The sequence below is a fragment of the Somniosus microcephalus genome, unplaced genomic scaffold, assembly GCF_052327205.1.
Source record: "Somniosus microcephalus isolate GS21.2 unplaced genomic scaffold, FLI_Smic_1.0 unresolved_chr6, whole genome shotgun sequence".
In the NCBI taxonomy this organism is placed as follows: Eukaryota; Metazoa; Chordata; class Chondrichthyes; order Squaliformes; family Somniosidae; genus Somniosus; species Somniosus microcephalus.
Window position 1 is genome coordinate 34,828,224 of NW_028225184.1, and position 25,936 is coordinate 34,854,159.

The window sequence follows — 25,936 nt, forward strand, 5'->3', positions numbered from 1 at the left end:
GCTTGGCCAGTGTGGTGCCCTGTTGCTGGGTGCACTGCCTACCATGGTCGAATAGCTTGGCCAGTGTGTTAAGTGCAGAAAGTGCTATTGATGAACATGCAAGTGCCATTGCTGCGGGAGGAGGGCTGCCCATTAGGCCTTTGAGGTCCCTTTGCCCATAATGTGAGGTGCACATGCAAGGATGCGGGGGACACTGGAAAGGGTACTCACCTTCACCATCCGAGTGAGGTCGTTGAAATTCTTGCGCAATTGGTCCGCACTCCTGGGGACATCACAGGTGGATGACACCCTGCGGGCGATTTTGCCCCAGGCTCTCCTGTACTGGCTCCTGGGAGCCTTCCTGCCACTGTCCAGGCACAGGATCTCTCTTCTCTTCTCCACACCATGAATGAGCACACTCAGAGCATGCTCTGAAAAGCGCTGCGCTCGATCACGGGCACTCTCCATTGCTCCAGGCGCTATTTTGACACACCAGTAGCGCTGAGGCCTAGCTGCAGGGCTCCAGTATGCAGGGCGTGGCAGCAGTCAAAGTTGACCCTTCCCCCTTTAAGAGCTGGCCGGCGTCAGGGTGTCTGCTCTCAATAAAAACATGACCGCACCTGCGCTGCGCCCGGCTTTGGCGTTATTAGGCCGATCGCCGGCTTAGCGCCAGAACACAGCATTTCAACGCCAGTTTCAGCGCTCGGCCAAACTTAGGGCCAACTCTACTGAATTTCGGCGATGTGGCCTACACTTTCCGGCGGGCGCTAACTTTAGCGAGCGCCCGACTTTAGCGCCCCAAAAGTGTCCAAACTGAATTTCTCGGCCTGACACTCCAGAGCAGCACTGGGGGAGAGCTGCACTGTTGGCAGTGCTGCCTTTCTGACAAGACATTAAACTGACGTGTCAGATGCCATGAGAGTAAGTCAAAAAGAGCAAAGATTTCTCCCCATTGCACTGCTCATTATTTAGCAATCAACCAAGGCCAAGAAATTCAGTTGGTTGCACCAGGGATTAGTGCCTAAAGATGGCAATATCTGGGGCGATAGCCAAATTCCGGTGGGGCACAAGGCGTTTAGCACCTCGCCCCATATTGAGTATGCATTTAGCGCCGGCGCTAACGCTTAGCGCCCGCTCATGGGAGCAGGCTACTTATGATGTCATCTGAGTGTGTAATGCCTTTTCGGCGCCTCAGACGGGAAATTCAGTGGCGCCCCCCTCCGTAGCGCCTGGCGCTATTAGTGACAATTTTCCTGGGCCTTACCAAGTCACTTTCGGGCTGGAGGAGCGTTATTTAAAGGGGACTGGTGTGGTTTAAAAACGGCACACATTTCTGGTGCACAACTTCCTCGAGAGCTACAAAGAGTTGCTCACCTGCACACTGAGAGCCATTTGACCACTGGGCCCACGCTGGCAGAGGAACAGCAGCCTTCTGACCATCGCCTTGCTGTTGGTGAGCTTTGACAACGGGGAACCTTCCTGTGGGCACTTATTATGGGTCCTGCATTGGAGGGGAACGTCCTGCTGCTGAATCACCTGGAAAGGGCACTGAGATGCTGGGAGAGGGGGGCGGGCATGGCTAGACGGAGGAGGGCCAACAGACGTCGCCACAGCAGACCTTACGCTGGCAGGGTTTTCCGACAGCAGTTTTCCTACATGAACCTGCTGGAGGAGCACTGTGTCAGAAGGCTGTGATTCAGAAAGGATGTGGTGACTGAGCTGTACCAGCTGCTTCAGCCAGATCTCCAGCCGGCCTGACACCCCGAAGCCTGTGAAGGGCAAGATGCATGTAAATAGTAGGCATGGCCATTGTAAATGAAGAAAGTGTTTCATTACACAAAATGTGGTTCCTTCAAACATGAGAAAGCTATGGCAACAGAAAGCAAAACTAATACATTGACACATAACTGGCACTCACACCTGGGAGACTGTCCAAAACATAAATCACATTCTGACAATCTTCCTTGGCCTTGATTCCACTGCGCCAACCAAAGCATCCAATGCCCCATCAGTGAGGCATTCCGCCCTCTGCCTCACCCTTTCCATTTCTTGCTAGGCTGGTGCACCACAGGTAGGCTGCCACCGCTTTGAAGGCCTACAAGGCAGTGAGTGTGTCTGGTGATGCCAAATGACCTGCCCCTTTAAGAGCTGGCCGGCGCCAGTGTGTCTCAGGGAAAGTGATTATTGAAAGCACCTGCGCTGCGCCCCGACGCAGCGATATTGGGCAGCGCCTCTGCGTTAATGCCGTAAGAGCCACGTGCAGCGCCTGATTTACCGCCGCAAACACCATCAGGGGTGCAATGACCCAATATCGTGCCAGGTGGTGCTAAGTCGCAGCTGGCTATACTCTTAGCGCTTTGCCAGATCTAACGCCCCAAACGGGGCTATACCGAATTTCTAGGCCTAATTAATCACGTCATTAATGTTGATAAATATTTTTGAGAGGCCTAGAAATTTGGTTAGTAGCGCCAGTGATTAGCGCCTAAGGAGCCCGAGAATTGGGGCGTTACCCAATTTTCGGGTGGGCAAGTGAATATAGTGCCACCTCCCATATTGAGTATCGTTTTAGCGCTGACGCTAACACTTTGCACTCGCCCGCGGGCGCAGGTAGATCATGACGTCATTTCAGTGTGCAATGGCTTTTTGGCGCCCCAGACTGGATATTCGGTGGCGCCTGCAACTTTTCCGCCTGCCGCTATTAGTGAGCATTCCCAGGCCCTTCTCGGACTCGGGGGGCGCTATTTAAAGGGGACAGCACTAGTATAAAAGCTGCAGCCATTTGGGCTGGCCATTCTGATCGTTGCTGGAGAGAGTTGCTGACCTTCTGTTGGACAGTAATTTTCTCATTGAGCTTTCGGAGGCACTGGCACTGGCAGCTTGATGGCCCGGCTCTCAAGCTGGTGCTGCAGCATCTGAAAGCAGGGAGGTGGAAGAGTGGCTTTAGCATTTGGACAGCTTGGCAGCAAGGGCTGCCAGATTGCGGCAAGGCTATGACATGGGTCCACAGTGAGAAAGCATGCTGGCGGGGGGAACAAGTGGAAGGAGACAGTTGTAAAAGGTGAGAACCTTACCATCGCTGTCGACAATGGGGTCGGCAGCTGCAGCGGTTACAGGACCACTTAGACATCCTCCAAGAATCTGGTGGACTCTCTCCTCGAGATCCATGAGAGTGACCACTTTTGGAGGTCCTCCACCGGTGCGAAGCTGGTCTTTGCCAATCCTCGCCAGCTGGCACTGCAGGGGAAAGGAGAGGAAGTTATGTTACCTGAAGCCATGAGTGATCATCTCATGCCCTCCATGGTGGACGAGCCCTTACATGATGCCCTGAGTGATCATCTCATGCCCCCAATGGTGCAAGAGCCCTTACATGACGCGGTGAGTCAAATGTGCATGTGTGTGCCCAGAAATGGCGATGGGTGTTTGCTGGCAGACGGCCAATGGGCACAGCCCACCCTTTAGCCATAAAGTCAGGTGCAAATGAAGGGATGCAGAGGTTTGCAGAAACAAAACTCACCCTCATGACCCGAGTGAGGTCGTTGAATTTCTTTGTGCATTGGACAGGGCTCCTTGTCACCATGCTGCTGGAGTTGACCCTCTGGCATACATCCCTCCAAGCTCGTCGGTAGTCCTAATGATTCGGCCTCCTGCCATTGTCTGGGCAGAGAACATCTCCCTGGCACTACACTGCGGCCACCAATTGCTCCAGAGCCTCATTGGTGAAGCGCTCTGCTCTCTGTCTCACCTTCCCCATCTGGTTTTTAGCGCCAGAGAAGGGCCTGCGCCGATTCTGAGGCCTTCAAGGTGCAGAGTGTGGATGCTGAAGCTGACTTTAAGAGCTGGCCGGCGCCTGGAAGTATCGTGGTCATCAGTAATTGAGAGCACCTGCGCTGCGCCCGTCCGCTCTGATATTGGGTTGCACCGGAAGTTTAGCTCCTTAGGAGACCCGTGTAACGCCTGAATTCGCGCCTCAATCAACTTTAGGGGTGATGCAACCCAATATCGCGCCATGTGGTGATAAGTTGCGTCTGGTAATAAACATTGCGCTGCGCCAATACAAACGCCCCAAGCGGGGCTATACCCATTTTCTAGGCCTATATTTCTTCCTAAATGACAAAGTTATGTTTTTGATCCATAATTATTTGTTTTCTCGCTCGTCTTTATTTCGGTGCCTATGTCAGAGGAATAAAGGGAGATTTCTATCTCCGACTCGCGATCGCTGTTCCACGTTTATTCAAGGAGTTGAAGAATTCCAGTGGTCTTTTTTAATTTTAACAAGATATGAACAATGCAAGGGTACAGTCCAGTATCCACAGTGTGGTTTTAATGAGTCACCTTCACCGCTTGTCCTGCCCGTGCACCTAGATCTACAATGTTGAAAATTTACAATCAGCTTCTCTATGCAAAAGGCCTTCTGTTACTTCAGATGAGGGATTGTCAGAAATGGTCGGTTTGAAAACAGATTCAGAACAGAGAAGAGTGAGTGCCGCTCTGTGACTGGGAAAACTGCACTCGAATCTGCAATGTTTTAATAACTTAACGATTCACACCGAACTCAAACGCCTTCTCCATTAGGCCACATGGCCAATGCTTCCGCTGTGCCTCTTGTTGTGGGAGAACTGCGAGAAGATTCAGGGCAATAGCTCTTCTAAAAAGTGGATTCCGGTTTAAACAGACAAAGAATGATTCGGGACTGTGAGCACTCCCAGTTTAAACAGACAAGCAATGATCCGGGACTGTGAGCACTCCCAGTTTAAAAAGACAAAGAATGATCCGGGACTGTGAGCACTCCCAGTTTAAACAGACAAGCAATGATCCGGGACTGTGAGCACTCCCGTTTTAAACAGATAAAGAATGATCCGGGACTGTGAGCACTCCCAGTTTAAACAGACAAGCAATGATCCGGGACTGCGAGCACTCCCGTTTTAAACAGATAAAGAATGATCCGGGACTCTGAGCACTCCCAGTTTAAACAGACAAGCAATGATCCGGGACTGCGAGCACTCCCGTTTTAAACAGATAAAGAATGATCCGGGACTGTGAGCACTCCCAGTTTAAACAGACAAGCAATGATCCGGGACTGCGAGCACTCCCGTTTTAAACAGACAAAGAATGATCCGGGACTGTGAGCACTCCCCGTTTAAACAGACAAAGAATGATCCGGGACTGTGAGCACTCCCAGTTTAAACAGACAAAGAATGATCCGGGACTGTGAGCACTCCCAGTTTAAACAGACAAAGAATGATCCGGGACTGTGAGCACTCCCAGTTTAAACAGACAAGCAATGATCCGGGACTGCGAGCACTCCCGTTTTAAACAGATAAAGAATGATCCGGGACTGTGAGCAATCCCGATTTAAACATACAAGCAATGATCCGGGACTGTGAGCACACCCGGTTTAAACAGATAAAGACTGATCCGGGACTGTGAGCACTCCCGATTTAAGCAGACACAGAATGATCCAGGACTGTGAGCACTCCTGGATTAAACAGATAAAAAATGATCCGGGACTCTGAGCACTCCCGGTTTAAACAGACACAGAATGATCCAGGACTGTGAGCACTCCCCGTTTAAACAGATACAGAATGATACAGGACTGTGAGCACTCCCCGTTTAAACAGATACAGAATGATCCAGGACTGTGAGCACTCCCGGTTTAAACAGACACAGAATGATCCAGGACTGTGAGCACTCCCGGTTTAAACAGACACAGAATGATCCAGGACTGTGAGCACTCCCAGTTTAAACAGACACAGAATGATCCAGGACTGTGAGCACTCCCCGTTTAAACAGATAAAAAATCATCCGGGACTCTGAGCGCTCCCAGTTTAAACAGACACAGAATGATCCACAACTGCCCACGACAACGCCCATTATAGAAACGGCCTGATTGTCATTGCTTATGAAATCGATGGCAACATAAATCAAACGGTTTCTATAATGGATGGTCGATTACGATGCCCGGTTAATTCCTGGGTGCCAAGTTGAAGTTTTACTCCACGATCATTGTTCCCATTATAAGAACATAAGAATTCAGAGCAGGGTAGGCCACACAGCTCCTAGAGCCCGTTCCACCATTCAATAAGATCATGGCTGATCATCGACCTCAAGTCCAATTTCCCGCCGATCCCCATGTCCGTTGTCTCCCCAAGAGCCCAACAATCTCTCTATCTCCGCCTCGAAAATAATCAAAGACTCAGCATTCGCAGCTCTCTGGGGCAGAGAATTACAAAGATTCACAACTCTGTGAGTGAAGAAATTCCTCCTCATCTGAGTCTTAATAGGCTTACCCCATATCCTGAGACTATGCCCCCTACTTCAAGATATTGCACCCAGGGGAAGCAACCGCTCAGCATCTACTCCGCCAATCTCCTTCAGGAACTTGTATGTTTCAACGAGATCACCTTTCATTCTTCTAAGCTCCAGCGTGTATACGCCCATTCTACACAATCTCTCATCATAGGACAGCCATCTCCTCACAGGAATCAGTCTCGTGAACCTTCGTTGCACTGCCTCGAAGGCAAGTATATCCTTCCATAGATAAGGGGGCCATAATGGTGCTCAGTACTCCAGGTTTGGTCTCACCTTGGCACTGTAAAATTGTAGCAAGACTTCATTACTCTTACACTCCAACCCCCTTGCAATAAGGCCAACAGGCCATTTGCCTTCCTTACTGCTTGCTGACCCTGCATGCTAGCTTTCTCTGTTCCTTGCACGAGGACACCCAAATCTTTCTGAATACCAACACTTGAAAGTTTCTCACGGTTTAAAAACTATTCTGTATTTCTATTCTTCCTATCAAACTGAATAACCTCACATTTCCCTACATTAAACTCCATCTGCCACCTTACTGCCCACTCACTTAGTCTACCTATATCCCTTTGCAATCCCTTTGTGTTCTCCTTACAGCTTACTGTCCCACCTAGCTTTGTATCATTAGTAAACTTGGATACATTACACTCGGTCCCTTCATCTCTGATATTAAATAGGTTGTAAATAGCTAAGACCCAACACTGATCCTTGCGGCATCCTACTAGCAGCAGCCTGCCAACCTGAAAAAGATCCGTTTATCACACACTTTGATTTAGAATCCTAGGGTCATAGAGTTATACAGCACAGAAAGCGACACTTCAGCCCATCGTGTCTGTGCCGGCCATCAAACCCTGTCTAATCTAATCCCATTTTGCAGCACTTGATCCATAGCCTTGTATGCTATGACGTTTCAGGTGCTCATCTAAATGCTTCTTGAATGTTGTGAGGCTTCCTGCCTCTACCACCCTTTCAGGAAGTGAGTTCCAGATTCCAACCACCCTCTGAGTGAATTTTTATTTCCTCAAAACCCCAATAAACCTCCTACCCTTACATTTAATCTATGCCCCCTGGTTACTGGCACCTATACTAAGGGGATAAGTCCCTTTCTCTCTACACTATCGATGCCCCTCATAATTTTGAACAACTCAAGTTCCAGGAGAATTGTCGGATTTAGTCCCATTAGTTTCGCTAGTATGTTTCCTCTACTTACATTAATTACATTAAGTTCATCATCCGTATTAGACCGTTGGTTCCCCATCATTTTTGTAGTGTCCGTGTGTAGATAAAGACACTGAAGACAGGAATTGGTTCATAGGTATTTACGAAGCAAGTCTGGGGGGGGCGTTTCTAAAGGATACACACAAAACACAGGCTTATATAGCCCAAGTGGCAATTACCGGCATTACGCACACCTGGGGCTCTTAAAGGCACATACACCATAATTGCTCTTAAAGGCACATACACCACAATTCCTCCCCTTCTAGCTAACTAGTACATCATATTTTAAGTAATTATTAATTACATGTTACATGCAAAATAATATACATTGCTGTATTAATTAATTATAAGTTAGTCTCTCAGGAGGCTTCCTGACTCGGTCCGGATAACGCCTCGGGGGTGTAGTAGTTTCTGGTGGTGTAGTAGGTTCTTCTGGCAAGGCTGATTCGGCTTGAAGGCCAGTGTCGGGTTCATCGGGCTCCAGTATCACCGGATCGGAGGTAGATATGGGTATCTCTACTTCATCGTTAGATGTATAGAGTGCTGGTGTAGGTTGTCCCTTTTCGGATGACTTGATGATTTGTTCAGCATGGCGCCTTATTATGCTGTCTCCGATATCCACGGTATACATCAGTGGTCCTAATCGTGTGCAGATAGTTCCAGGCTGCCATTTCTCGGTACGGTAGTCCCGGGCCAAAACCGGTTGGCCTATCTGGGAGGCCCTAGTTGGCCTTTCATTCATGCCCTGAAACTGCCGGTTCTCCACGTCCCTTCGGATGTTGGGCTTGACCAAATCCAGCCGGCATCTTAGGTTTCTATTGTAGAACATCATGGCGGGAGTTTGGTTAGTAACCATATGCGTTGCATTCCTATATGCAAATAAGAAGTTATCCACCTTGTGCTGAAGTTATATGTCTTCATTACCCATGGCCTTGATGGCCTTCTTGAAGGCCTGGACAAACCTTTCAGCCAATCCATTGGTGGCGTGATGGTATGGGGCGGACGTGTAGTGCTTTACCGCATTGTTCTTTAAGAACTTTCTGAATTCTTCGGACACAAATTGCGGTACATTATCAGAACATATCTGCTCCGGCAGCCCATTCCTGGCAAATATGGTCCTTAATACTGTGATGGTTTTTTCCGTGGTGGTGGAGGACATCTTTATTACCTCCGGCCACTTGGAGTGTGCATCAACTGCGATTAAGAACATTGAGTCCATAAATGGACCAGCAAAGTCGATGTGCACCCTTTGCCAGGGAGATGAGGGCCACTCCCATGGATGTAGAGGGGCCTGTGGCGGTGCATTTTGGACCTTCTGGCATCCTAGGCAGATCTTGGTCATGTCTTCGATGTCTCCATCGATACCTGGCCACCATACAAACGCCCTAGCTAGGTTCTTCATTTTCACTCCACCCAGATGCCCCTCGTGAAGCTCCTTTAACACTTTATCCTGGAGTTTGGGTGGAATCACCACTCTGGATCCACACATCAAGATTCCTCGGCACACTGACAGCTGTTCTCTTCTTTGCGAGAATGCTGGCAACAGTGCTTCGCCATGTGCTGGCCATCCCTTCACTGTTAAATCGTAGACCCGTGAGAGAGTAGGGTCATTTCTTGTCTCCCTTTCAATGGCAGAATTTGTCACCGGTAGACATTCCACTATGGTAGAGTGGAATATCTCTACTGGGTGTACTGTAGTTGCCTCTTCTATCGTTGGCAACGGTAGGCGTGATAAACCGTAAGTATTCCCATGCTGTTTTGACACTTTGTATTCAATGTTGTATTGGTGTGCCCCTAGAAAAAGGGACCACCTCTGTAGTCTTTGTGCCGTCATAATGGGGACACTTTTTTTAGGGTTGAATATGGAGATGAGGGGTTGATGGTCAGTCAGCAAGGTAAATTTTTGTCCATGTAGGTAATGGTTGAATTTCTTCACTCCCCATACCTGGCTGAGTGCTTCCCTGTCTATCTGGGCATAGTTACTCTCAGCTGAGTTCAATGAGCATGACGCAAAAGCTATCGGCCGTTCCGAGCCATCAGGGAATCTATGGGACAATACCACTCCCGTGCCGTAAGGGGATGCATCGCACGCCAGTCTGATTGGTAGTGATGGGTTGTAATGAGCCAAAATTTTCTCGGATGTGATTAAGTCTTTACATTTATGGAAGGCACGTTTACAGTCTTCGTTCCATTACCAAATCACTCCTGTCTGTAGAAGATCATTAAGAGGGTGTAGAATAGTTGATAAGTTCGGTAAAAATTTATGATAGTAATTTATTAATCCCAGGAATGACCTTAATTGTGAAACATTTTCATGTGCTGGGGCTTTTATAACTGCTTCAATGTTTTCAGGTGACTTATGCAACCCTTCCTTATTAATTATGTGGCCACAATATAATATCTGATTTTTGAAAAATTCGCACTTGGGGCGATTTGCTCGTAGGCCCCGTTCTTTCAGCCTAGTGAGCACCTGCTCCAAATTTGCAAGGTGCTCGTTGTCGTTTTCTCCTGTTATAAGGATGTCGTCTAGGTAGCATTGAGTCCCCGGAATTCCTTGCAGGACTTGCTCCATAGCTCTTTGCCAGATAGCTGGAGCTGATGCTATTCCAAAAACCAGTCGATTTTACTGGTACAGGCCTTTGTGTGTGTTTATTGTGAGATACTTTTTAGAGGTCTCCTCAACCTCCATCTGTAGATATGCCTGTGCCAAGTCAATTTTTGTGAAACGTTTCCCTCCGGATAGTGAGGCGAAAATATCTTCTATCCTCGGAAGAGGATACTATACCCTGTGAAGGACCGGGTTTACAGTCACCTTAAAGTCCCCACAGATGCGAATTTTTATCTGTTCCTCAGGGTTATTTTTCAATGTTTTTTTCATGACTGGAACGATGGGTGTTGCCCATTCGCTCCAATCTATTTTGGATAATACGCCTGCCTTTTCCAAATTCTTCAGCTCTGCCTCGACTGCCGGACGTCTTGCCTTAAAAATTTTTGGAATTGCTGTATCTTCCACTTTTATTGAGGCGGTGATGCCTTTCAAGGTTCCTAGTTTCTCTTGAAACACTTCTTTGGCGTTGGCCAAGATGTCTTTTAATCGTTCAGGTATGATGTCATCACTGTTTTTTTCCTTACTGGTCACCGTCAGTGCCTGAATGGAGTGCCAGTCTAAACGTATCTTCCTTATCCATTCACGTCCCAACAACGGTGGACCACCATCTTGTAGAATGTATAAATACATCTTTTGTATTTATTTGCCGTTGTATACCACCGGCACCCTTATTTTTCCTTTGGGGTAGACTTTCTGCCCCGTATATGTTTTTAAGATAATGGATGTGTCTTTTAGAGGTATATGCGAAAATAGCCTCTCATAATCTCATCAATTTATTATGGTTAGAGCTGATCCTGTATCTAGCTCCATTTTAACTGGGGACCCTACTATTGTGAGGGTAACCCAAATGGTTTGCTAATCCTCTTTGGCAAGTACATTATGTAATTTGAGACAGCTTAGTCTCTTGTTTCCGGAGTCGCTATCGCTATTCTGGTCTTCGGAGCTATTGTCCGTCATCATTTGTACCTTCCTGTACTTTTCTTTATTGATTTTTTGTTTTCTGTCAGTGAATTTATTTTGTCCAGATTGGCATACCCGTGCAATGTGTCCAATCTTACCACATTGCCTGCATGCTTTGCCCTTGAACCAGCAGTCCCTCTGGTTATGGGTGGATCTGCCGCAGCGATAACATCTTCCGAACTCCTGTGTCATTTTATGGGTGCCGAAGTCCTGTGTCTCTTGTTGTATCTCTGCAGCTCCTTTTGCTGCTGCTTCGTATGATACAGCCATACTGAAAGCTTTGTCCAATGTTAAATCTTTTTCAAAAAGCAGTCTTTTTTGTGTTCCTTCACTTAAGAGACCGCAACAAATTTGTCTCGAAGATAATCCGATAGTCCTGCTCCGAATTGGCAGTACTTTGATAGCTTTCTTCATTCGGTTAGGTAATCAGCGTTACTTTCATTCTTGTGTTGATTTCTCTTGAAGAACTTGAATCGTTCTGCTATCAGCAGCGGTGTTGGGTTTAAATGCTCCTGCAGGATACCAACAATTTCTTTAAAAGTCTTGTCCTTTGGTTTGGCTGGAGTGATTAAATTTCGTAACAGCCCGTATGTCTTCGCGCCCTTTAAGTTCAGAAGTATTGAAGCTTTTGTTTCTTCTGTTATTCCATTTGCAGTGCAATAAACCTCTACTCTTTCCACGTATGTGGTCCAATCTTCTATTTCGCCATCAAAAGCCTCAATATTACCAGATTTAGGCATTTCAGAAAAGATATGGCGCTTCCCGTGCTTTTTTTTTCTTCTGTAGCAACGATATGGTGCTTCCCGCGCTTTCCCGCCGCTGCTACCGATAACAATGCTGTTTTACTGTGGTTTCCGTTTATTCACTGTTGGAGACTCGTTCCCGACGGAGGTCTAAACGCTGACCTGCTTGCCGTGCCGGCCGTCTCTCTAGTGCACCCTCCCAGTCCGTTATTGCTTGCCTCCGATTTCACTGCCTGTCTCAGCTGTAGAGCCCGCCGCTGGAGCTCCAGCCTGACGCCCAGGAAGGATTAGTGCAGTACCTGTCACCAGCTTGGCCAGCTGGTGAAACCACAGTTTCTCTTACTTCCTTGAGTCTTCTGGACTCTGGAGGAATCGATGTCCTTGAGGTGCTGCCGAATTGCAGTTAAGTCCGTTTCCACTTCGTCGCCACTGTAGTGTCCGTGTGTAGATAAAGACACTGAAGACAGGAGTTGGTTCATAGGTATTTACTAAGCAAGTCTGCGGGGGGGGATTTCTAAAGGATATACACAATACACAGGCTTATATAGCCCAAGTGGCAATTACTGGCATTACGCACACCTGGGGCTCTTAAAGGCACATACACCATAATTGCTCTTAAAGGCACATACACCACAATTTTTGATATGCTTTAGTTGTCTTCTGTGAAAACAGATACGAAATATTTGTTTATAATTTATGCTATTTCTTTATTCCGCATAATTATTTCTCCTGTTTCAGCCTCTAAGGAACCAAGGATTACATTTGCATCTCTTTTCCTTTTTCCATACTTGTATAGGCTCTTACAATCTGCTTTTGTATTTCTTGCTAGTATTCCCCCATATTCTATTTTAACCGTATTTTCAATTTTTTGGTCAAACTTTGCTGGTGTCTGAAACTCTCCCAATCCTTAGGCTTACTATTATTCTTTGCTACATTATAAGTGTCTTCTATCAATCTAATGCCATACTTAATTTCTTGAGTTAGCCATGGATGGATAACTTTTCACATGCATTTTTTCTTCCACAATGGAATGTATTTTTGTTGAGAAATTAGAAATATTTCTTTAAATGCTAGCCACTGCTGATCTACCACCATACATTTTAATCTATTTTTCGAACCTACTTTAGCTAACTCGCCCTAATACCCATGTAATTGGCTTTATTTAAGTTTCAAACTCTAGTTTCGGACATGGGCAAATCACTCTCAAAGTTAATGTAAAAATCTATCATTTATGATCACTCTGCCCCAGAGGATCCTTTACTATGAGATTACTAATTAACCCTGTCTTATTACACAATACAATATCTAAAATAACCTGCTCCCTGGTTGGTTCCATAATACACTGTTCCAGGAAACTGTCCCGAATGCATTCCATGAACTCACCCTCCAGACTGCATTTGCCAATTTGATTTGTCCAGTCCATATGAAGATTCAAGTCCCCTAAATTATGGCATTACCTTTGTTGCAAGCTCCCTATTTCTTTATCAATATTCTGTACAACGGTATAGCTATTGTTAGGGGTATTATATAACATAGACACGTAGAAACGTAGAAGATAGGAGCAGGAGTAGACCATTCGGACCCTCGAGCCTGCTCCACCATTCAATACGATCATGGCTGATCATCCAAATTCTGTACCCTGTCCCTGCATTCTCCCCATATCCCTTGATCCCCTTAGCCTTAAGAAATATATCTAACTCCCTCCTGAATATATTTAATGAATTGGCCTCTACTGCTTTCTTTGATAGGGAATTCCACAGGTTCACCACTCTCTGGGTGAAGAAATTCTTCCTCATCTCAGTCCTAAATGGCTTACCACTTATCCTTAGACTGTGACCCCCTGGTCCTGGACTCCACCGCCATCGGAACAGCCTTCCTGCATCTAGTCTGTCTAGTCCTGCTGGAATTTTATACGTTTCAATGAGATCCCCTCTCATTCTTCTAAACTCTAGCGACTATAAGCCTAATCGAACCCACTCTCTCTTCTTACATCATTCCTGCCATCCCAGGTATCAGCCTGGTGAATCTTCACTGCACTCCCTCCATGGCAAGAACATCCTTCCTCAGATAAGGCGACCAAAACTGCACACATTACTCAAGGTGCGTTCTCGCCAAGGCCCTGTATAACTGCAGCAAGACATCCTTGCTCCTGTACTCGAATCCTCTCGCTATGAAGGCCAATATGCCATTTGCCTTCTTAACCGTCTGCTGTACCTGCATGCTTAACTTCAACGACTGGTGCACAAGGACACCCAGGACTCCTTGCACTTCCCCTTTTCCCAATCTATAGTTTTCAGATAATAATCTGCCTTCCTGTTTTTGCCACCAAAGTGGATAACCTCGCATTTATCCACATTATACTGCAGCTACTCCTACCAGTGTTTTCTGACCCTTGTTATTCCTTATCTTTCGATAAAGTCCTGCATAGGAGACTGGCCAAGAAGGTAAGAGCCCATGGGATCCAGGGTGCCTTGGCATATTGAATCCAAAACTGGCTTAGTGGCAGAAGGCAGAGGGTGATGATCAAAGGTTGTTTTTGTGACTGGAAGCCTGTGTCCAGTGTGGTACCGCAGGGATCGGTGTTGGGTCCCTTGCTGTTTGTGGGCTACATCAATGATTAGGATGCGAATGTAAAAGGCATGATCAGTAAGGTCGCAGAAGACACGAAAATTGGTGTGGTGGTAAATAGCGAGGAGGGTAGTCTCAGTCTGCAGGATGATATAGATGGTTGGTCAGATGGGTGGAACAGTGGCAAATGGAATTTAACCCTGAAAAGTGTGCGGTGTTGCATTTTGGAGGGACTAACAAGACAAGGGAATACACAATGAATGGTAAGACCCTAGGAAAGACAGAGGATCAGAGGGACCTTGGTGTGCATGTACATAGATCCCAGAAGGCAGCAGAACAGGTGGATAAGGTGGTTAAAATGCATATGGGATACTTGCCTTCATTAGCCAAGGCATAGAATATAAGAGCAGGGAAGTTATGATGGAGCTGTACAAAACGCTGGTTAGGCCACAGCTGGAATACACTCTGCAGTTCTGCTCGCCACACTATAGGAAGTATGTGATTGCTTTGGAGAGGGTGCAGAGGAGATTCACCAGGATGCTACCTGGGCTGGAGCGCTTCAGCTATGAATAAAGTCTGGACAGGTTGGGGTTGTTTTCCTTGGAGCAGAGAAGGCTGAGGGGGGACCTGATTGAGGTGTACAAAATTATGAGGGGCATAGATAGGGTAGATAGAAAGGAAATTTTTCCCTTAGTAGAGGGGTCAATAACAAGGGGGCATAGATTCTAGGTATGGGGCAGGAGGTTTAGAGGGGATTTCTGGAAGAACTTTTTCACCCAGAGGTTGGTTGCAATCTGGAACTCACTGCCTGAAAGGGTGGTAGAGGCAGGAACCCTCATAACATTCAAGACGCATTTGGATGAGCACTTGAAATGCCATAGCATACAAGGCTACGGACCAAAAGCTGGAAAATGGGATTAGATTAGACAGGGCCTGATGGCCGGCGCAGACGCGGTGGGCCAAAGTGCCTCTTTCTCTGCTGTATAACTCTGGAAATTGGTTATAGCCCCATTTGGGGCGTTAGTCCTGGTGATGCGGAAAGTTTAGCGCCAGGCACAATTTAGCGCCACCTACCGCGATATTGGGTTGTAGCGCCCCTAAGGTGATTGCGGCGCTAAATCAGGCATTACACGGGACTCTTAAAGCGCTAATCCAGTGGCGCAACACAATTTTCTGGTGGCGGGGTGCAGTGAAGGTGCTGTCAATAATCACGTGCCCCAACACACACTGGCGCCGGCCAGCTCTTATAGGGGTGTGTCATCAGCCATGGGCACAGATGATAGCCCTTGTCCCCGAGAAGCCAGCCTCCTGCGTGAGTCGGGGCCTCGAAAAGGTCTGTTCCAGAAGTCCTGCGAACGATGAAGGTTTTGTGGCTGCTGCCTGGGAACTGTACATTCACTGCAAGGATCAGCTGTCGGTGGTCACAGACCGGCTGCACAATCAAGGAATGGAACCCCTTGCAGTTGCGGACCTCCTCCTGATTGCGTACAGGCGACTGCAAAGCCACGTTCTTGCAGTCAATGGCACCCTGCACCATGGGGAAGTCCACCATTGCAGCAAAGCCCTCTGCGCGCTCCCGCTGCTTGTCCAGGGTCATTGTAAAGGAGATGTACTGCCGCCTCCGTAAAACAGGGCATCAGTGAGTTGACGGCTGCAGCAATGCTCCGCAAACTGCGAGATGTTGGCTATGTCCCCAGATGCAGCATGAAAAGAGCCGCTCGCGTAGAATTTCAGGGCAACAATCATACTCACAGCCACCGACAGAGATGTCCTGCACCTTATCTGAGGCTGCAGATCCTGCCGAAACAGGTGGCACAGCTCAGTCACCACCTCCTTTCTAAATTGCAGCCTTCTGATACACGGCTCCTCTGACATGTTCATGTAGGAAAACTGCTTTCGGAAATCCCTGCCAGTGTAAGGTCTGGAGTGGCGATGTCTGTTGCCCCTCCTCCGTCTGGCCATGCCTGCCCCCCTGTCCCTGCATCTCAGTGCCCTTTCAAATGATTCAGCAGCAGGACGTTCCCCTCTAATGCAGCCCCCATAATAAGTACGCACAGCAAATTTTCCCGTTGTAAAATCTCACCAACAGCAAGGCGATGGTCAGAAGGCTGAAGTTCCTCTGGCTGCGCGGGCTCAGTGGTCAGAAGGCTCTCTGTGTGCAGCTCAGCAACTCTTTGTAACTGTCGAAGAAGTTTTGCTCCTGAAATGGCTGCTGCTTTTAAACCACACCAGTCCCCTTTAAATAACGCCCACCCCCTGGCCGAGAAGAACTTGGGAAGGTTCCAACAAGCTGTCACTATTTGCGCCAGGTGCTACAGACGGGACGCCACTGAATTTCCGGTCTGGGGCGTCCAAAAGGCGTTGCACACTCAAATGACATCATAATCTGCCTGCGCCCGTGTGCTGGCGCTAAGATATTGCGCCGGCGCTAAATGCATGATCAATATGGGGCGAGGCGCTAATCTCCTTGCGCATGTGCCTGCCAGAAATTGGCTGGCGCCCCAATTCTCGGCCTCTTTAGGTGCTAATCGCTGGCGCTAACAACCGAATTTCTCCCCATATGACACTGCGCCCAGACTGATTCTACTTCCTGATCTTCTGTGCCAAGATCCTTTCTTGCTACTATCCTTATTTCATCCGTGATTATCAGCGCTACTCCCCCTGCTTTTCCATTCTTCCTGCATTTTCGAAACGTCCAGTTCCCTGTAATATTTAGTGCCTTGGTCACTAAATGTTCCAGGAACCTTGGCCACCTTGCAACCATGTCCCTGTAATGGCTATTAGATCAAACCCATTTATCTCTATTTGTAGCATTTGTTTGTTTCTCTTGTTACGAATGCTTCATGCATTCAGATAAAGGGCCTTTATTTTAATTGTTTTACCATTATTCCCTGCTTTGACCTTATTCTCGGTGCACTGCTACCAGTCAACTCTTTGTCCCTTCCAGTCATACTCTGCTTATTTTTACCCAAGTCGCTACACTGCTCTATTGACTTGACCTCTTCCTTTAGAATTCTAAATTTCCCCTCACCTGACCCCCCCCTTTTTTACTTTAAAGCCCTATCTACAGCCCTAGATATTCGATTCGACAGGACGCTGGTCCCAGCCCAGTTTAAGTGTAACCCGTCCAGATGGAACAGCTCACTCTTTCCCCAGTACTGGTGCCTGTGTCCCATGACGTGAAACTCCTTTTTTCCACACCACACTTTGAGCCACGCATTGAAAGCTCTGATCTGCTTGACCCTATTCCAACTTGTGCGTGGCACAGGTATTAATCCAGAGTTCATTACCCTTGTGCTTCTGCTTATTAATTTAGAACCCAGCTCCTCAAACTTCCTCAGCAGATCCTCATTCTTAGTTCTCCCTATATCACTGGTTCTGTCATGGACCATGACAACTGGATCCTCTCCGTTCCACTCCACGTTCTTCTCCAGCCATGAGGCTACATCCTTAACCTTGGCACTGGGCAGGCAACACAGCCTTCTGGACTCTCTTTCAGGCAGCAGAGAACAGTATCTTTCCCCCTGACTATAGTGTCCCCTATTACTACCACATTCCTACTGTCTCCCCCCATTTGGACGGTCCCTGTCCCACAGTGCCGTGGTCAGTTTGGTCATCCTTCCTGCAGTGCTTTTCCTCATCAATACAGGTAGAAAATACCTCGTGCCTGTTGGACAAGGTCCAGGTTCGAGGCTCCAGCATCACTCCATCCTGGGTCTCCACACATCTCGACTAGTAGTTTTCGGCAATAGATACAGGGGTGTGTGAGGAAAACCCTTTTTGCACAGCGAGTGGTGAGAACCTGGAACTCGCTGCCGATGGAAGTGGTGGAAGTTATGACAGCAGGACTCTATGACTGAACGCTCCTTTTTGCTTCCCTGTTCAAAGGCTGGTGATATTCAGGTCCCAATGAATCGAGTGACTGTCAGATCTTGACCTCATGTTTAGGTTGAGCTTCCTGTTTACAACTGCTCCCCCTCTGATACCCTGTAAAGTGAAGCTAAAACAGGAAACAGGAGCGTGAGAGAGAACTCACAAAAACATCAATGCAGGTTGTGAAATTAAGCATAATGAGTCTGGGAATTTGTGGGTCCGACACTAGAAAAAATTGACCATTGAAAGCTGCCGATTGTCATAAAACCCAACTGGTTCACTACTGTCCTTCAGGGAAGTGAATCCGGCACCCTTTCTGGGCCTACAGAAGACTCTGACCTCTATGGCAGGTGAGAAAGAGAGAGTTGGAAGGGGCGAAGGATAGTTACTTTTATATCTGCAACTGGACGAAGAATTTGACAGCACCTCCCTAACCAGCGACCTCCACCAGCTAGAAGGTCAAGTGACATAGTTACATGGGAACACCTTCACCTCCAAGCTCTCCTCGAAGCGACACGCCATCCTGACTTTGAAAGATTTCGCTGTTCCTTCATTGTCGATGGGACAAAATCCTGAAATTCCCACTCTAACAGTATTTTGGGAGTACCTTCACCACACGGCCTGCAGCGTTACCAGAAGGCGACTCACCACCACCTTCTTCAGGGCAATCAGAGATGGGCAATAAATGACCGGTTTGCCAGTGCTGCCCATATCACAAGAATAAATTAAATGTGGATTGAAAGCATTTACAGAAGTACTTGTTCCTGAAACAATACTCTTTTACACTGTACGGACAGTGTCTGTTTAGCAACCTAATCTCCCCTAGAATCCACCTCCCTTGACAGTCCCCTACTGGCCTCAAAAGTACTCGGGGTTTAACCCAGCAGCCCGTCCCCCATCTCCATTCCAACACAAACTGACGCAACAAAAAAGACCTACACAGGAGGCCAGTGACTGGCTTCTGCACCCAATGCCCACCCTGATGCAAACCGGCTCCTAATTGGTTCGCCTGTGATTCCAGACTCGGTTCTGTGAGCAACGCCTACAATAAAATCACAGCAAAATACTGTGGATTCTGGAAATCTGAAATAAAATGAGAAACTGCTGGCAATACTGAGCAGCTGATACATTATCGGTGAAGAGAGAAACAGAGTTAACAGCCTGAATTTTAATACGTTGGCAGGTTGGAGCGGTGGGGCATTGTGGGGGCGGCCAGAAGCGGTCAGGATACCCGGGAGAACGGGTTCCCACAAGCCCTGCCGAATTTAACTTCCACTCTGGTTCTTTTGCCAATCACCTTAAGTCAGTGTCCTCTGGTTACAAACCCTTCTTCCATGGAAACTGTGTCTCCTTATTTACTCATCCATTGAATCTCCTCTTAACCTTCTCTGCTCTAAGGAGCACACACCCAGCTTCTCCAGTCTATCCTCACCACCAAAGTCCATCACCCCGTTACCATTCTAATCACCTCTGCACCGTGTCTAATGCATTTACATCCTTCCTAAAGTTTGGCGACCAGGACTGGACACAATTTTGCAGCTGAAGATTAACCAGTTTTTTAAAAGGTTTAGCACAGCTCAACACCAAATACTGCTTTTTCAGTGATGGGGTTTAGAAGGGCGAGTTTAACCCAGTCAGTTGTATGTGTGACTGAGAGCTTGAGCTGAAAGAAATGCAGTTGGAGCAGAGAGCCAGAGACACGCAGTGTAAGCAGGCACAAGCACTCCTGCAAAGCCGAGACATCACTATTTCCTACTTGGCACAAAATGCATATATTAATTGCAACAATTCATTAGAATTGATTTGAAATGGTTTAGTTTATGAATTGAATCATGCTTCTCTAATTGTATTTCACAACTCAGAATCAAGGCCTCACTTCCTTTCTTCCTCTGGGCCCCTGAACCTCATCTGGCAGTGTAATGCTGGCAAGTGGTGATCGATTGCCCTGGGAACCAACAAGAAGAGAGTTCAGAGGCCGGAGGGCCAAGGGAGCAGCGGGTTCTGCTACCCATCGCGATGCTTGAGTCGACCAGTCAGGTGAATCAGTGAGAACCCCTGTTAAACTATTTATCTTCTAAAATGTAAACCGAGATTTATTTGTCAAGGGAACAGTTTTAAATGTGTCAGTATTGGGTTTTCCTGGAGTTCCGATTATGAGTTTCAGACACTTCAGTGCCAAGCGCACCATATAATCATAGAATGGTTACAGCACAGAACGAGGCCATTCGGCCCGTCGAGCCCGTGCTGGTTCTCCACAAGAGCACTTAAGATAGTCCCAGTCCCCCACGGTTTCCCGAGAACCCTGCATTTTTCCCTTTCGGATACTTATCCAATTCCCTTTTGAAAGCCAGGAATACATCTGCCTCCATTATCCTTTTAGGCAGTGCATTCCAGATCATAAACAATCGCTGCATAAAAAGGTTTTTTCTCATGTCGCCTATGAACCTTCTGCCAATCATATTAAATCTGTGTCCTCTGGCTCTCGACACTTCAGCCAATGGGAACATTTTCTCTCTATCTACTCTGTCTAGACGCTTCATGATTTTGAATAACTCTTTCAAATCAACTCTTAACATTCTCTGCTCCAAGAAGAACAATCCCAGCTTCTCCAGTCTATCCACGTAACTGAAGTCCCTGATCACTGGAATCATTCTCGTATTTCTTTTCTGCACCCTCTCTGAGGCCTTCATATCCTTCCTAAAGTGTGGTGCCCAGAATTGGACACAATACTCCAGTTGAGGCCGAACCAGTGATTTATAAAGGTTCATCATAACTTCCGTGTTTCTGTAATCTATGCCGCTATTTATGAAGCCCAGGACCCCCTTTGCTTATTTAACCGCTTTCTCAGCCTGCCCTGCCACCTTCAACGATCTGTGCACATATACCCCCAGGTCTCCCTGTCCATGCACCCCGTTTAGAATTGTACACTTTAGTTTATATTGCCTCTCCTCGTTCTTCCTACCAAAATGTATTGCATCGCTGTTTTCTGCGTGAAATTTCATCTGCCATGTGTCCACCATTTCACCAGCCTGTCTATGCTCCCTGAAGTCAATCCCTATCCTCCTCACTGTTCACTATAATTACAAGTTGTGTGTTCGATGAAAAATTTTAAATTTTCCACTCTGTACCCAAGTCCAATTCATTAATATCTATCAAGAAAAACAGGGGTCCTAGAAATAACACCTGGGGAACACCACTGTATACCTTCCTCCTGGCCGAAAAACAACCGTTCATCATTACACTCTGTTGCCTATCTCTTAGCCAATTCCGTATCCATGCTGCCACTGTCCCTTTTATTCCATGTGATTCAACATTGCTGGCAAGTCTATTATGCTGCAAATTATCAAACGCGCGTTGGAAATCAATATACGCCACATCAACCACAATGCTCTCATCAACCCTTTCTGTGACCTCATGAAAAACTCAATCAAGTTAGTTAAATACGATTTGCTTTTAACAAATCCGTGCTGGTTTTCCTTAATTAATCCAAAGTTGTCCAAGTGACTTTTGATCTTGTCTCTGATTATCGAACAGGTGTTTGAAGGCCATTCATTTCCCTCTTTATTGTAGCTGTTAGTTGAAGGTGCAGATTTCCCCTCATTATGCATCTAGTTGTGATATTTAGAGGGACAATGTCTCACCTTTCTGCATCTTTAGCAGTTAAAGTAACATCCTTCCTGTTCATAGTGAATCACATTATGTACTGAGGGAGAGGGCTGGTGACTTCAGCATTTAAAATTCTCATCGTCTTGTTCAAATCCCTTCATGGCCTGTCAACTCTCTACCTCCAGCCCTACAACTATCTTAATAAGGAGAAACTGTTTCCAGTGTCAGGAGGGTCGGTAACCAGTGCACACAGATTTAAGGTAATTGGTGACAGAGCCAGAGGTGACATGAGGGGAACTTTTGTACCCATCCTGCTGCTATGCCCTGGAATGCACTTCCAGAAAGGCTGTGCTGCTCCCCGTGATCGAAGTACTGGCAGATCGCTGTATGAGCTCACAGCTCAGAATTACCACTTGGCAAGGCATTGGAGTGAAAACAGTGACTGGGTCTGAAATCCATCGTCACACAGTTCCTTCAGTATAGGCTCACAGCTCAGAATTACCACTTGTCAAGGTACCTATACAGCAGACGTTTCCATTCCAGATAAGAAGGAAAAAGAACGTAAGATATAGGAGCAATTCGGCCCCCGAGCCCACTCCGCCATTCGATAAGATCAGGCTGATCGTGTACCACAACTCCTATTTCCTGCACTATCACCATATCCCTTGAAACCCTTAATATTCAAAAACCTATCGAGCTCTGTCTTAAAAATACTCAAAGATTGAGCCTCCACAGCCCTCTGGGGTAGAGAATTCCAAAGATTCACCAACCTCTCAGTGAATAATGTTCTACTCACCTCAGTCCTAAATGGCCGACCCCTTATTCTGAGATTGTGACCCCTAGTTCCAGATTCCCCAGCCCGGGAATTCATCCTCACTGCATCTACACAGTCAAGCCCTGTAAGAATTTGTATGTTTCATGAGATGCGGTGGGAGATGGAGAGAGAGAGATCAACAAGGGGGATAGAGAAAGAGAAATCCGGTGGGAGATAGAGATAGAGAGACCAATAGGGGAACAGAGATAGAGACATATGGTGGGAGACAGAGAGAGAGAGACTGACTGTGGACAGAGTGTGAGAGAGAAATACGGTGGGAGGAAGAGAGAGATAGACCAACAGGGGACAGAGAGAGAGACATACGGTGCGAGATAGAGAGAGAGAGAGACCAACAGGAGCACATAGAGAGAGAGAGAGAGAGACATATGGTCCGAGATAGTGTGAGAGAGAGAGCAACAGGAGAACAGAGAGAGAGAGAGAGATACGGTGTCAGACAGAATAATTGAATATTAATTAAATCAAGGGATATGGCATTCATGCAGGAAAGTGAAGTTGACGTAGATTCTTGAACCGTTGCATTCTGTGTGGCGTTTGGAGTTCCAGGATGACAATGAATAATCTGCAATATATTTCTAAGTCAGGATGGTGCGTGACTTGGAGGGGAACTTGGAGGTGGTGGTGTTCCCATGCACCTGCTGCCCTTGTCCTTCTAGGTGGAAGATGTCGTGGGTTTGGCAGGTGCGGCTGAAGAAGCATTGCTGAGTTGCTGCAGTGCATCTTGTAGATGGTATACACTGCAGCCACGGTACGCCAGTGGTGGAGGGTGTGAATGTTTAAGGTGCAGAATGCGGTGCAAATCAAGTGGACTGCTTCGTCCTGGATGGAGTCGAGCTTTTTCAGTGTTGTTGGAGCTGCACTCATCCAGGCAAGTGGAGATTTTTCCATCACACTCCTTACTCATGCCTTGTAGATGGTGGAAAGTCTTCGGGGAGTCAAGAGGTGAGACACATGCCGCAGAATACCCAGACTCTGACCTGCTCTTATTGCCACAGTATTTATGTGGCCGGTCCAGTTTCTGGTCAATGGTGATGCCCAGGATTTTGAACGTGCTGGATTCTGTGACAGTAATACCGTTCAATGTCACAGGCATTACATGTAGATTTCGTTTGGGTCCTTAATGGGCCTAGAAGTTGATGGTGCGGGATTCGTCGAAGGTAATGCCCTTGAATGTTAAAGGGCGGTGGTTACACTGTCGCTTATTGGAGTTAGTCATTGGCTGGCACTTGTGTGACGTGAATGTTACCTGCCACTTACCAGACCAAGCCTGAACTCTTACGAATTCTGTAGCCCAGAGGGCTGTGGAGGCTCAGTGACAGGGTATGTTCCAGACAGAGATCGATACATTCCGAATATTAAGGGAATCAAGGGATATGGAGACAGAGCAGGAAATTGGAGATGAGGTCAAAGATCAGCCATGATCTCAATCAATGGCGGAGCAGGCGTAGAATGCCAAATGGCCGACTCCTGCAACTATTTCTTATATTCTTAAACATTTGCAGGATTGAAACAGGGACAGGCTGTTGGCCATCCCATTCAGAGCAGAGCAGCGCTCATGCGGAGCGAGGCTGGTAAGCAGTGAGCAGGGGTAGGGCGTGCCCTTGGCCAGGTGTCGGGCCTCCTCCTCCCCGGGCAGGGCTACTCCACTCGCCGTCCGTTCACACAGTAATCGGGCCTTTAGCTGCTGACCTCCGGACTTTCATCTGCCGCTGCCACTCCCCGGCCTAGCTGCTGGGAAAAACAAAACCTCATTGGCGGCAACCCATGCGCTAGGGAAAGATCCCGAGCGATACAGTGCTGCCGTCTTTCTGAGGGGCCTTTCCCCAGCTTTTCCCGCTGCGTTGGTCTTTGAGTGGCGCTGCTATCTTTGTCTAGGTCACAGCGACCGCAATCTTAGTGCAGGCAGGATATACGCTGCTTCCGGCGGCACTTTCTGGGCGGCCATCTTTCTCTAGGGCATTGGTGCCTTTCCAGAGGGGCTTGGCAGATGGCCGTGCACCTTGCAGAATGACCAGTGTAGACAGTGTGTGAGTGAGCGTGTGAATATCCCCGATCACCAGCCCTTGGGCGGCCCGGGGGTGAGCGCTCGCAACAATATCAAGCACAGGGACCTCTCAGGCTGCAATATCTTCGCTTCTTCTCACCCTTTAATTAATTTTACAATTAGAGTAAAGGGATATTTCCCCACATTCTTCAACTGCTCTCTGAACATAGTCTGGGTAACGGCATAAATCCCAGTGTTTGTGCAGCAACTCAGCAGCTGCAGCATCAATCCAATTTCCATTACATAATCAGGTAGATATACAGACTCATAGCCCATAAAGTACATTCGGCTCCATATAAAATACACCATAAACACTGACCATAACAGGATGAAATTGCTCGAGATAACAAGCAGTAAAATTATGGATTTCCTGCGGCTCTCCATCTCTGGGTCTCTTGGATTGTCCCCACTGCTGGAACCCCGGAGTCTCCTGCGGGCTCTGCTGGCCAGTAAAATGTGTCTGACGGTGACAGCATTGAGTAGCAGAATCAGAACAAATGGGACACACGGGGTGAGAATATAATGAAGGAACTCGATTGATCCCCAGACCCGTGATAACAAAATATCCATTGTTATATCACAAAACCAGGGGTCGTTCGAAAGGTAATACTCATTTGTGAACATAAAATACCAGAACATGTTCTTTAAAGCGCTCAGCACAGTCACTGTTCCCAGAACCACGGCGACGGTTTTCTCGGTGCAATATTTAATTTTCAGCTTCTGGCAACAAATGGCCACAAATCGATCAAAGGTGAAAGTGACGGTGAACCAGACAGAACAATCTGTGGCTGCATAAAGCAGGACGGCATGGATATTACACACTGGGATGGACGCCAGGAAATCAAAGTGATCCACGTAAACAATCGGAATGTGCCTCAATATCAGGTCGAGAATTACGACGAGTAGATCCGCCGCTGCCATGGCCACCAGGTAGTGAGTGACACATTTGGAGAGACCGCACTTTCCCCGAGACAGTATCACAATCGTCACTAAGTTCACTGTGAGGAAGGCAAATAAACAAGGGAAATTATACATCAGGCTGGGAGCAAGAAGAGCAGTTTGATGGAATTCGGGGTGAAATCTGCAAAGCATTAGCGACATTCGATTATATAATCTCATTCTATTACCTGTGCAGCTGACTATAGGGTTTATTGTAACAATAATCGATAATACATAGTGGAATTAATAAATTATTG

The 25,936-nt window shown here is 47.2% G+C and overlaps 1 protein-coding gene across 1 annotated transcript in view; it reads right to left on the bottom strand.

The window, feature by feature from the left end:
• LOC147087192 (putative G protein-coupled receptor 139) overlaps window positions 1-25,727 on the bottom strand; it is a 170,344-nt gene extending 144,617 nt beyond the window's left edge. Inside the window, exon 1 of the mRNA XM_085978084.1 lies at window positions 24,841-25,727. Coding sequence (XP_085834210.1) covers window positions 24,841-25,661 — 821 coding nt within the window. The 5' untranslated portion in view covers window positions 25,662-25,727. The remainder of the gene's footprint in view (window positions 1-24,840) is intronic.
• Between the last annotated feature and the right edge of the window lie 209 nt (window positions 25,728-25,936).